General features: G+C 51.4%; 1 protein-coding gene across 2 annotated transcripts; it reads left to right on the forward strand.

Moving 5' to 3' along the window:
* Positions 1–327: 327 nt before the first annotated feature.
* On the forward strand, positions 328–12,081 carry CBX4 (chromobox 4). Of its 2 annotated transcripts, XM_082210947.1 has the most exons (6): positions 340–475; positions 3,697–3,980; positions 4,121–4,164; positions 5,209–5,274; positions 8,351–8,417; positions 9,629–12,081. In XM_082210947.1, the coding sequence occupies exons 2-6, from the start codon at positions 3,912–3,914 to the stop codon at positions 11,006–11,008; spliced, it is 1,626 nt and encodes a 541-aa protein (XP_082067073.1). In that variant the 5' UTR covers positions 340–475; positions 3,697–3,911; the 3' UTR covers positions 11,009–12,081. The 2 variants fall into 2 exon arrangements, with proteins under 2 accessions (XP_082067074.1, XP_082067073.1); XM_082210948.1 differs by lacking the exon at positions 3,697–3,980 and having other exon boundaries at positions 328–475.
* Positions 12,082–13,557: the final 1,476 nt, after the last annotated feature.

Genomic DNA, 13,557 nt, shown 5'->3' on the forward strand with positions numbered 1-13,557 from the left:
CTTTGTGGCAGGAGAAGCTGCACCTGGAGAAATTCCCCCTTCTAGCCAACTCTCAAAGACCCTTAAGGCGTCAGTACTTGGCAAACCACGTTCCAGACGACCATCTCTTTTCCGGTGTGTGTTTATCGCAGCTTTTAAAATACACAACCCCCGAACTTTTCCATGGTTGTTATTCACTGTCTCCAGGTTGTTTAATCCTCTTTCCCCTCTTCTGTGCGGTTCTATTGGCTTCCCTCTTCAGGCCACCCGCAGGCTGCTTCTCCCAGCTTCAGGGTCGTTGTGTTTTATTGCGTCATGCCGTGTGTCGTTATGACACAATGCCAGCGTCCGGTGGGGCTTCGATTGGAAGCGGATGGGAGAAGCGGGGAAGTCATTCGTCCGTTTCTCTCCTAACTATTCCCTAGTGCCTCTCCAATGAAAACTCATTCCAGGTGGGATAAACGGAGTGGAATGAAGTTTTTGGGAAAGGAGCAAGGTAGGGAATTTGGGCTCTAACGAGGCAAACGCTGCAAAATCGGGGGACAACCCGTTTGTTTAGAGTCTGTCTCTGTCCCTCATTCGATTTTGCTCTGGAGGTGCTGTAACGCGGGATTTGAGCGTGGGTGTTTTGCGCATTCTCTCTGCTACAATCCTTACACCGAGTCAATTGTTTTCTTTCCTTCCCAATCTCTCTCTCTCTCTCCGCTGTGTCTTTGGTTTCAGGCTGAGACAGGAATGTTCCACTTGGTCAAACAGCTTCTTTCCTTCTTCTACCTACGGTATTTGACAGCCCCCAACCCCTTTTCAAACTGGGTAAAATCACTTCAGCAGCAGAACCGAGGATCCTAAAATGATCCAGAACACCACCACCAGCAGCAGCAGACCTACCGAATTATGTCCTACTTTTTAAAGAGCTCACACGCCCAGCTTTTAAAATGGCGCGTAATCCAATAATGTATTGCGAAGAACTCTTGATCCGGATCAACCATTTCAAACATCCTAACTACAATTTAGTGTTCACAGGTATAAAGTGATGTAAGAGGTCTGGTTTTTCCCACTTGGTAGTATGTGGAATAGTAATTGGATAGCATTAGTATGTTGGATAGTATGTGGAAAAGGAAAAGTCTAATCCCCGATCAGTACAGAAACAAGAGGCGATAGCTCTTCTGGATTAGTGCAAAGTAGCAGGATAGGATCTTGCAGGTCCCTATGAATGCAGTATCCGCCTCCGCACCCATAGGATCAACTGTAGCGCATAGATTGCATTTTTTGTATTGTCCAAATGCAGAAAATGCAAACTCCCCCCCCCCCCCATTTCCTGATCCGCGGATCGGGCTCCTCGCCTCCAGGGCAGTTCGCAGATTCCGCTCGGTTGAAGCGGCGCTAAATTCCCGCAGACATCAGTAGGGGGCGCACTGGCGGGCAACTGAGAGAAGATGAGATTGCTCACTTGCTGCTTAAAAAAAACACACCAGCTAACAGCACGTGGAAAATATAGGGAGAGGAAGGGGGGCGTGGAGAGAAGAGGGCTTGATGTACAGTTCTAAGGGCCCGCCTTCCTCTGATTCTTTTTTTTAATGAAAGGTTATTGCTGGTTAATTAATAAAAAACGATCTGGGTCGACCATCTTTCCACGGTGTGCTGAATACACCGGCTAGCTGGCTGCTTGCGCATCCTCCTCTGTCTGTGTCATCCGAAGGACCCGTTTGGCCAGAGCAGATTTGGGAGATCGTAGAAAGCCAGGCATCCCCTTCCCCTCCCTCCCCCACTAGTTTAGCGCCAGCGCGTCCCCGGTGCTCCGGTTTCCAGCAACATCTCGCGCAATTGGCTGCGAGAGAAGGACGATTCCATCAGTGTGGTAAATGCTCCCCTTTGCTGAGATTAATCCGCTTCTTCTCAGACCCGATGAGCTCCCAGAACCTCGGTCGCGTGTGGACAGAGGTGTGTGGCGTTTTTCTGCCGTAACATCGCTTAGCCCACGCCGAGCCCCATTAAGGGGGGGGCAGCAAAAGATCTCTGCTGGAATTACAGCCGGGGGGCTATATATATATATATAAGCCAGCTGATTAAATCGACTGTTCCCGAAAAAAAGAAAGCCACCAACTCATCGCGCCACAATAAACCTGGTACTCCCCTAGGGCGCACGACACTGCGGGGCAAATGGGTCGATCGCCTTCTCATGAAACCGCCCCTCCCAAAAAAAAAAAACTTTTTTAAAAAACTGGGCAACTTTGCGCACGTGTGTGAGCTCCGGTTAGGAGGGGAACTGTCCAGCCTCTAGTAAACTCTCCCGGTGGAAGCCACGATCGCACCAATCGGGCTGGGGCTCTAGTTTCCGAAAAAGGTGCCCTCTCTCTCCCGCCCACCTTGTGGGGCGACTGACAAGGGGGATTCGCCCCTTTCCCATACACTTGGGGAATATAATCTTGTGCCCCGCAAAGCTTCCCCACCCCCATCCACTGAAGTTTTTCGGGATCTGGGCAGCGGGTCTGCCTCTGTTGCAAGACTTGCTTCTCTCTCCGTCTTTCTGTCTCTGTGTGTCCACATCTTCTGAAGTTCTCCACTTCTCATCTTCCACGTCGCCCCATTCCAACAAGAGCTGGCCAGCTCCCATCGCCTCCCCCGTTTACATCATGCCACGAGGGTTACATGCTGCAGAGCTCCCCCAAAGTCTCCCACTGGGGTTCAGAGCAGAGGGCTCGCACGCGCCCCAACCCCAGCTCGCTGGCAGCTTTCGGGGGGGGGGTGCCCTGCACTTTCTCCGCCCCCACAGCTCCTCCCGCTCACCTGCCACTCCAGCGAAGGTTTCCATTGCCTTTTTTATTGTTCAACTTCTGCCCTTATGCGCGCAGCATAAAGAGACTGAAGGTTCCTAAAGCTTTAGTAGAAGCCTTAGGTGACCATCTCGAAAAGGGCAGTTTTTATTTTATTTTTAAAGGATTGACTGACTGGGATCCAAGATCAGAATTTAAATCCGGTAAACCGGGAGAAGCTATTCCTTCTCCAGGGAGAAGCTACCGTACTTTTCTGTCGCGAGACTAGGCTGCCCGAGGGCCGGAGTGGACCTGCTCATCTTATTTGACGTTTGACGTGGCTGAAACCTCGCCCACCCACCACCGCGTTGCCCCCGGTTGCCCTTCTCTCCCAGATATAGACTTTGCCGGGTCCCCTTTAATCTAAAGCTTGTTCCGTCATGTTAAAAAAGGTCATTCCCCCACCCTCACCCCATTGCAGAACAAACCCCACAGCAAATAAATGGAAAACTTTGCGGATCAGCCCCTACGCTTCTGACGCTACGAAGCCGTGAGAAAAATCAATAAGGTGTTTTTTTTGGGGGGTTGCTACTTTGCAACTCCTCAGTCCTCCGGTTTGGTCCCCGAAAATGGTTCCTTCCCTGCATAAGACTTTGCCAAAGGGCACAGTTGCCCCTGCAGTGATGCTATCCAGAGAGACTGATTACCACCCTAAAGACTTTTTTTTACACGGGCGGATTTCGAAATTTTAGCTGGGGGGGCTGACTAGGGTAGATTGCTGAGCAATGGAGCAGTCGACCCTTCCCCCTCCCTTACTCTCACACACCGCCTGCATGCAAGGGGGGGATTAAATCGAAACCCCTTCTCCTCCGCCTCCCTAACATTCTCTCCGTTTCCCCTCCCCCGCTTTTCCCGCCCCTCGACGGCGCCGAGCCAATCCCCGGGCCGCTTTTATCTTTGACAGGCAGCGAGCTCCCCGCCCCCCCCCGTGACGTCCTTGCGATGATTTGCATGAGTTGCGCTGCTGCAAGAGGCTGGAGCTCAGTTGTCTGGGAAGGCGAAGCGAGCGGAGAGAGCCGGAGAGCGCTGTCTGACTGCAAGACACCCCAGCCCTAGGGTTCCCCCCCCGCCCGATCTCACGCTCCCCTCCTCCACCCACCCAGCCCCCCCCTACCCAAAATGGAGCTGCCGACGGTGGGCGAGCATGTCTTTGCGGTGGAAAGCATCGAAAAGAAGCGTATCCGGAAGGTGAGCGAGCGACGGTCCTTGCAGCTCCAGGGTGGAGGGCGGAGAGGGGAGGGCTGCTGGTCTGCAGACTGCGTGGCGGAGGGGATCTTTCGGAGACTGACGTCTTTTATTCCTCCCCCCTCCCCTTATTTTATTTGCAGGGCCGAGTGGAGTATCTGGTCAAATGGAGAGGATGGTCCTCCAAGTAAGTCCTGGGGAAGGGCGACGGGGGAACCTTCCAGCGGGCTGCAGAGTACTGGCTTGCCTGCCTGCCTGCTAACGCACTCCGCTTGCATGCTCCAGCAATCCGGAAAATGCCTCGGTTTTGTTGTTTTTTTTTAACGCATGCATAAAAAGGAGGGGGGAGTGCATGCAATTTGGGGGGGGGCAGCGTAGAGAAACGAGGCAAAGCGGTGCAGAGCCAGCAGCTTCAGAGAGAGAGAGAAGGCAAAGGCGGCGACTGATGTTCAGCAGTTGCAGAAAATGGCTCCTTTGGAAAGCAGGCTCCATATTGCAGAACCGAGCAGACCCGAGATCGAGGAGAGAAGGGAGGGCGAGAGAAGGAGGGGGAGAACCCCCTACAAATAAATAAATAATGCATTGAATAGGACCCGATTTAAATCCTCGAATCTAGCCCGAGAGGGAGAGAGCCCCGGGAGGAAGGTGCCCAGTCACTGTCACCAGGGTGCTGCCTTACTGGCTGGGAGGGGACTGCGATTGAACTTGACCGTCCCTCGGTCCGTGCTGCTACTTCTGCTGGATCAGAGGAGACGTGCGGGAGCTGGGAAGCTCCGTGGGGTCTGGATGACAGAGCCTGCGAGGAGGGGGCGGGAAAGGCGCTGGAACTGGGTAGGATGCCGAGACGGCGGAGGGGGCAGATTTGGAAAGGGGGGGTGGGCTTTTGGCCCGCCGCCGCATGCATGGCATTCCTCCGGAATAATAACCGCGCTAAATAAACAAGATTCTCTGCTCCGCCCGCCCAGTCTGCAGCCCCTCCGCCCATCCCCCAGTTCCCTGTAGCGGCTGGAGTCCTGAATGCGCACTTTGAAATCTGTCTTGGGAAGCCGGAGGGGGGCGGCGGCTAACTTGGCCAGTCTCTAAAATGGCCCCTTAACATGCAACTTGGGGTGTGTGTGTGGTTTTAAGAGCTCCCATCGAGAACTACAAATGTGAATTATTGTACTATATAGCTAAGTGGTGTGCATTTGAAATAAATAAATAAATAACCTCCTTTCATTTCCTTTGCAAGGTATAACACGTGGGAGCCGGAGGAAAACATCCTGGATCCCAGGCTCTTAATCGCCTTTCAGAACAGGTGAGAGCTTATGGAGCAAAGGGGATGTCTGTCTTTCTGCCTGTCTGTCCGTGTCAGGAACTGTACAACCAGATCCATTTTCGGTGGACGAGCGGGGAGCCTAGAAACAGCCACTGCTTTTGCGCGGGAGGTGGGTAGTCCCGGGGTGGGCCGCGGAGTGCCGAGGACCTTTCCTTTGCTGCTGCTGCTGCAGTAGCACAGGTCGCAGGGAGCGTGGCAGCCTTGTGCAAGCGGCGCTGCGCGTGACGGAACTCCGCTTTAACCCCTTCGCCGCTGCAGCGCAGGGACTTCCTTTCCGGACGACGCTCGAGTTGCCTCGCCTCGGTCGTTGCAAGGTGGTGCTGCTGCTGGCACGTGACGGAAGGGAGAGGCGGCGGGTGTGCGCGCTGCTTGCCAGCTCGGCCGCTTTTGCGCTTGGCATTTTCTGAGAGCCTGCCTGGGGAGAATCGCTGCTGCGGAAACTCTCGCAGAGAGCCCCTCCCTCGTCGTGTGTGTGTGGCTTGTGTGGCTGCAAAATGCAGCTCTCGTCGAGCCTTGGCTGCCTCAGCGGGAGATTGGGTCGATCCCAGTGCATACGGCGCTGCTGCCATACGCTTACCTTTTTGCGTGCGACTCGTTTCCCTTAGGATTTTGGCGCAAACTTGGGGAATAGGAGGCGACGTTGGGGAGAGGCACTTGCAATCCCCCCCACACACCACAGTCACCCCTCGGTGCGTTTGCCAAGCTGCCCTAAGCTTGAGGACTCTGGGCCTTGCAGGATATGGGGGGCGGCGGAGAAAGAGAGGTTGCTTCTCCAGGTGCCTGAACTGCACACCTTGGAAAGAGCGCTAGTTGCAGGCTTTGCATTGCCCCTGCTCCGCTCCGGCCAGCCCCTGGTGGGGGCGGCACCTCCTCGGGCTCCGCCCCCTCCCTTTCCCGCGTTCGATCGATAATTTGGTTACTTCGCGGTTCAGGCGCCTGGAGCACGTTCTCCCCTCTTCAGTCCATGAGTGGCCTCCGAGGCAGCGGTGGGGGGAAGGGGCGCATTATGTGAATCCTAATGAGGTGATTAGCATCCTGGGCAGTTCCTGCTTTCCTGCCGCGTTGTGTGTGTTTGGTTTCGTGACTCCCATCTCCTCTGCAGGCAGTGCGTGGGATGGGTGGGACGTTGGCTGCTGGTTACCCAAACACCTACAGCGTGGGGGGACTGAGTGCAAGGAGGGTGGGGACTTGCCTGGACTTCCCCCCTGGGATGTGCTTTGTTTAGGATTTGCTGTCAGCACCCAGATGTTTTTGCCATTACACAAGATCTCCCTTAACTGCCAGTGCACATTTGCACCTTTCTACACTCTCCTTAGGGACGCGGGTGGCGCTGTGGGCTAAAGCCTCAGCGCCTAGGGCTTGCCGATCGAAAGGTCGGCGGTTCGAATCCCCGCGGCGGGGTGCGCTCCCGCTGCTCGGTCCCAGCGCCTGCCCACCTAGCAGTTCGAAAGCACCCCCGGGGGCAAGTAGATAAATAGGTACCGCTTACCAGCGGGAAGGTAAACGGCGTTCCGTGTGCGGCTCTGGCTCGCCAGAGCAGCGTTGTCACGCTGGCCACGTGACCCGGAAGTGTCTTCGGACAGCGCTGGCCCCCGGCCAATAGATGTGAGATGGGCGCACAAACCCCAGAGTCTGTCAAGACTGGCCCGTTCGGGCAGGGGTACCTTTACCTTTACCTTTTACACTCTCCTTGCAGACTGCTAATTTTATGGGTGGTTTCTTAAGATAAGCAAAAAGGGATCCAGTAAAGAATGTCTCCTGTGGCAGGGAGGGGAGTGTGAGCAGAAAGAAAAGCTTAAAAGTCAGCAGTCATTGTTTCCACCCAGGTTCTCCTAACCATGTTTATTCAGAAGTAAGCCCCTTCCCCATGGTTTTCTGTGAGTTTTTATGACCTAGCTGTAAGCAAAACCTTAGGTGTGTTTCGTTGGAAATTAACTCAACTTAGAGTGTGATTTTACTTTTCTTGGAATAAGCCCCATCAAACTAGAGGAAACCTACTTTTGAATAGTCATTGATAGGATTGGATTGTCATCTACATAGGACTTGCTTTCTCCCAAATGTTCTTAGAATTACAGCATCTGTATTTGTTTTGACATTTTAAAATTAAAACTTCTACCAAAATGGTGGGTTAGTTGGCAAACCAAGATAAAGCAGCCTCGGAAAAGATATGTTTCAGCCCCATTTAAAGTGCTAAAATGGCCCCCTGAGAGACTTGGCCGTAGTAATTCAATGACTTGTTTTGTTGCAAAATATCAGATTGGCTGGTTTCAAAAGCTATTGCGTTTCTATGCCTTTTTGCACGGTTGCGGAAAATGCTGGTCTCCATGAGAACTAGATTTTTATTTATTTACTTGTCTGTGAATTCCTCGATCTTGATAATTTATTGGGGATAGAGATGCAGGGCATTTTCATGCATTGCACTAACTGCAATCCTATACATGTATATTCAAGAGTAAATCCGACTGAATTCGGTGGAGCTCATTCCCTGGAAAGTGTGCAGGGTTGCATACTAATTTGGAGGGAGTGTTTCTTATGCCCATATTGGGTTACTCTGTGTATTCTGGGTTATTGATTTTTAACTTGTTCTTCCACTTGTTACTCTGCCTTAGCATTTACATGTACAAAGCATGAAAGGTGTTTTTTTTAGGTGGTGTGTGAAATTTTCTCCCACCCTTTGCTTGTCTGTGCATTTCGTCCCTCTCCGCTGGAATAACTGATACCCTGTAGGGGCTTGAGGCAGCAGTGCTTGCTGGCTTGTGTTAATTCCCGTGACCTTTTAGCATTTTGTCTTGTTGCCTTTAGTGCTGTAGCCTCCTGCTGCTGCCGCTGCTCTGCAGTAAAAATGCTGCCTAGCTCTGAGATTCCTTACTTAGAAGTCCCACTGTGCTCAGTGTGGCTTACTCCCAAGTAAGAGTGCTTAGGATTGCAGCCTTAATCTTGTGTTCACGGTTAACCTGCACGGTAAAGGACACATTTCTCTCCCTTGTTCTCTTTAGTGTGTTGTTGGAAGAGAGGTTTCCTAATTGCATCGCTATTGATTTTTATATCTCTTCAGGGAGAGGCAGGAGCAACTTATGGGGTACCGCAAACGAGGACCAAAACCAAAGCCATTGGTGGTTCAGGTAAATCCAATCAGTTCCTCTGCTTCCTTCTCTCCTAACTTTCAAAGTGAGATAAGACAGTAACAGTAGATCTAACCAAATCCTGAAATGGGAATCTTGCTGAGCAAGCTGATTTTTTTAAAAGGCTTTCTGAACGCCTGTTCTGTTTTTGTTTAATTAATAAATATCCGCTTCCTTGTCTGGTGCCTTTCCCAGGGGAAGAGAATTTCATCTTGGTTTCATCATGCTCTGGGAGATGGCGTGTTTGTACACACACACACACACACACACACGCACGCACACACACCTTGTTAACTGTAAATAGCAGAGGAAGCCCTGGCCATCCTGTGACTTCATAGGTCCTTTTGCCAGCATGTGTGGAATATATTCTGAGAAGGCCCAGCAAATGTGGTCTCTGTCGTGGGTGACCATGACACAGCCCTCTGTCTCCCGCAAAAGAGATTTATTGGTGGAGTCTTTGAATCAGCAGAAGGAGAATTCTTAGGTGTTCTCTTCCACTTTGCATTCTGTGTTTGGTAGCCCAGTTGGCTGTGAAATACACTTTCTGCTTCACTTGCGGAGACCTACAATGCAAGATGCCTGTGCCTTGGCAAGAAGTATGTAACAAGAGCCAAGGAGTGCTGTTCACAGCAGCGTTGTCCCTGCCCCAGCCTGCCCCCATTTCCACATACGTTTCTTAGACATCCTTTCCCCCTTGTGCTCCAAAGGACCATTGACTAAATTAATGTCGCCTCTAATTTCACCTGTCTCAGCCAGTTAGGGGAAAGGTGGGATGAGGTTGTTGGACCAGGCATTTAAAACAGGGTTTTCCCCAAACTTGGGCCTTGCAACTTTTTTTGGACTACAACTCCCATCATCCCTAGCTAGCAGGACCAGTGGTCAAGGATGATGGGATTTGTAGTCCAAAAACAGCTTGTCTAGAGCAGTGTTCCCCAACCTTGGGCCTCCAGCTGTTTTTGGACTACAACTCCAATCATCTCTCGCTAGCAAGACCAGTGGTCAAGGATGATGGGAATTGTAGTCCAAAAACAGCTGGAGGCCAAAGGTTGGGGAACACTGGTCTAGAGCATCCTTTAAAAACTGTTGCTGTTAAAAGTTCTGGTTCTTATAGGATCTGTTTCGATATGGCTTGTAAAATGTGCTGCCCTCCTCTCTCTTTCAAAGCCCTTAATGGACTGTTTTCCCCACCCCCTCCCTGCTCCTCCTTGCAGCTGCCATCCTTTGCACGCCGTTCCAATGTCCTCACTGGCCTCCAAGACCCTGCCGTGGAGAACAGGCCCAAGCTGGACCTGGGCAGCTCTGGCAAAAGCCAGCAGCACCAGTACGAACTCAACAGCAAGAAGCACCACCAGTACCAGCCCAACGGCAAGGAGAGCAACATCAAGTCTCACGGCAAAGGGAAATACTACTACCAGCTGAACAGCAAGAAGCACCACCACTACCAGCCTGACCCCAAGATGTACGAGCCCCACTACCAGCCCAGCAGCAAGGAGCCTCAGCAAGGGCAGGCCTGCTTGGACCACAGCAAGAGCCCCTTGATGTCCCACATGGACAAATGGTCTCATGGCTCGGCCAAGAGCCTGCTGAACCCTGTGAAGAACCTGGGGGGTGCCGAAGGGAAGAACGGCGCAGAGAAGAACCTTTCCAGCGGCACGGGACCGCCCCCACCGCCCCCTCCCCGGGACGGCGTGACCAGCAACGGAATAGGCGGCAAGATGAAGATCGTCAAGAACAAGAACAAGAACGGCCGCATTGTGATTGTCATGAGCAAGTACATGGAGAACGGCATGCAGGCCGTGAAGATCAAATCTGGAGAAGCGCCCAAGAAGCGGGTGGCTGAGGACAGGACTGCTAAGAGGGGGGCCTCCGAGGAGAGGCAGGAGTCGTGGAAAAAGCCCGGGGCGGAGAGATGGCTGGGCAGCGACCCCCAAGGGAAACCGGGGGCAGAGGCAAGTAAAATGCCTGCCGAGCATGGGACCAACTGCCAAAAGACTGCAGCCTCTAGCAAAGAGCCCCCCATTCCTGAACAGCAACCCCTTCAGCTCACCACCAAGCCCAACCTCTCCCCGTGGTCCCTGGACTCCAGGCCGCAGGAACAGAACTCTGCTGCTGCTGCGTCATGCGTGGGGCTGAACCTCTCGCCCAGTTGCGGTGGGTCGCGCAAGCGCTGCCTCTCCGAACCCCACAGGGACAAGGAGGGCGGCAAGAAGCGCCTCACTTCCCGGAGCATCAGCGCCCCCACTTGCCTCAGCCCTCCTACCCCAGAGAGACCAGAGGCCCGAGCGCTTCCCGCCTCCCAGCCCGAGGTCATCCTGCTGGACTCAGACTTGGACGAGCCCATAGACTTGCGGTGCGTCAAGGTGCGGGGGGACAGTGAGCCCGGCCTGGTGCACATTAAGCCAGAGACTTTGCCGGCACCGGCAGACCCGCCCGCACCAGAGCCTCCGAAATCGGTGGAACACTTTGAGGTAGAGGAAGAAGAGGAGGAGGAGCCCGTGCAGGAGTTCAAGCCTTTCTTTGGGAATATAATAATAACGGATGTGACGGCGAACTGCCTGACTGTGACCTTTAAGGAATATGTGACAGTGTGAGGAGGCGCAGGCTTCGGCCCTCTCCCTGGGCAGCCTGACACATGACCCCCTCATCCCTCCTCCTCCTCCTCCTCTAAGGTATTGTTCTGCCCAGAGAGTAACTCTATGGAGCCACCCACCCAAGATCAGAAGTGGCCCACGACCCCCGCCCCCCGCCACGCCCCAGAAGAAGGGAGGGTGGGGTGCGGCGATTCTCCTTCGCTAGAGGGTGGTCTTCCATCTTGGTTGGTTCCTCCGGGGGGTGGGCCATCTCCACCCTCCCTGGGCCTCGTGCACCAGGAGGTAGTCAGGGTGGCAGCTTCCCAGTTAACTTGACGGGAGAGTTACATAGTATTATATTTTAACAGTGCTAACTTGTCGAGTCGTTCTTGCTCCCGTTTGTATGTGGTGTTGCTGAAAATGTATTGTTTGAGCTGAAGGCAGCCCCCCTCCCCTCCAAGGTGGGCCACGCAATTATATTTATTTGTAGGTATTTATATAATGAAATATTAAGAAAAGACTAGATTTATGGAGTTTCCCTAGATTTGCCCTATATATATATATAATTATATTAAATACATATATTATATATATATTAAAAGCTATATCAGAATATTTTCATTTTCGTCCCTTTTTAAAAGCCACTTCTGGTTTTCGTTCCACCCCCCCCCCACACTTTTCCTTTTCATAAAACTGCAGGACCATCCTTTTTCCTCTGGTATATATTTTTTGATACTGTGTCCAACGCATTCTTGTTTTCAGTGTGCAAAAAAAAAAAAGTTAATAATAATAATCATTATCTAAAGCTAAACAAGCTATTATAGAAACTGCTGCTACTAGAAATGTCTAAACTATAAGCTTCCAATTATTATGAATTGCTTGAATGTAAATATTAAATGGATATGTTGAAAGTGCATTTGATGTTCTGCAGCTAGCCTAGGGTCTGGGTTGCAAAGACTAGCTGGAAAGTGGGGAGGAGCGAGGGCCTGGAGACCTGACGGGCACCTGTTGCTCTTTGGGGGCTGTATGCTGAAGGAAGGAAAATTGTGTGTCATGCAGTCATTGCAAAGGATTATAAACCTTTCCAAAAACAACAGGCGGTTTTGAGTACATTTATTGCAACTTTGGTTGTCCTTGGGGGCCCTGTTATTGTGCATGCAATCTAAGCATATGTTGCTGTTTTGGGTCTCCGGTCATAATCTGCAGGGGGTACTTTGGATGCAATAGGTTCTCCATTCTTGGATTAGATGACCTCTGGAATTCTTTCTCACTCGCTAGCTGAGAGCCCACAAAGGAAGCACTTGAATGCGATGGGCAAGCTTCTGTTCTGCTTTAGTTTTCAGATGATTTCAGTTCTTAAATGGTGCGGAACAGAGCGAGGTGCCAAACGCTGTCATGCCTGACATGTATGATCATCCAACTAGCACATATGTAATTGGTTGTAAAAAAAAAAAGACCTACACAGAGGCTGCTCCTTCGATAGCATCAAAACATGGATTCCGTCTCCTTCCCCCCACCCCCTGGCGCCTTAAAGGTCAGGTGTAACTTCTTAAGAAATCCTGGATAGAATAAACAATCGGAGTTCGATGATAGCAAGAAAATGTTGCTCTCATTCTGTCTCCCACACACTTCCTCCATAGGAGAATTATGTTCCTTAAGAGGCAGGCTGTCCATTTCAAAGAGTTGCACGGATTTATTTGGCATTCACCATCTTCAGATTGTAAGGTCCCTGTTAGGACTTGCACAAAATGTTTACATAGATGAGCCTCATCAGAACTTCCTCACCAGTCATCCATAGCAGTCTCTTAGGGCGCTCGCCATAAAACAGTCAATTTCTGCCCTACCTTGACATGTCATGAGAGAACATGGCAAAGTGAGTGGACTTTTGTCAACTTGCCACGTTAACCAGAAAGGTAGATTGCCAGACTGATACTTCCAAAAGAATGCAGTTGTGCTAGTGTAAATTGTGTTGACTGTCATTCTGTGAAGCTTTAGTTTTCAGGATTAAGTCATGATCCTAGAAATAAAGGACTGTCTTCCTTCCCGTTCCCCGCCAAAAATAATAGTCCGCCTGTAAGAACCTTCCCCAGCTTTTGCTGCCCTCCAAATGTTGCTGGACTATAACTCCCATCCCTGACAATTGACGGCTAGCTGGGGCTGATGAAAGTTGTAGTCCAAAACATCTGGAGGGCAAAAGGACAGGGAAGGCTGACCTGAAAAAGGTACTGGCTTTGCCTTCTGATATCTCAAAGCACATTTGAGATTGGGTTGTTCTTTTTGTTTTCATTATGTATATTGTGCTTTTATGTTGTGAACCACCTGCAGACCTGCAGGTATAGGGCAGTACAGTCGTACCTTGGTTATTGAACACCCTGGAACTGTGACGTTTTGGCTCCCGAATCCTGCAAACCCAGAAATGATTGTTCCGGTTTGCGAATGTTCTTTTGGAACCCGATTGTCTGATGGGGCTTCCACGGCTTCTGATTGGCTGCAGGAGCTTCCTGTAGCCAACCAGAAGCTGTGATTTGGTTTTCAAACGTTTTGGAAATCAAACGGACTTCCGGAATGGA

This window comes from Podarcis vaucheri (assembly GCF_965113315.1).
Source record: "Podarcis vaucheri genome assembly, chromosome: 2".
In the NCBI taxonomy this organism is placed as follows: domain Eukaryota; kingdom Metazoa; phylum Chordata; class Lepidosauria; order Squamata; family Lacertidae; genus Podarcis; species Podarcis vaucheri.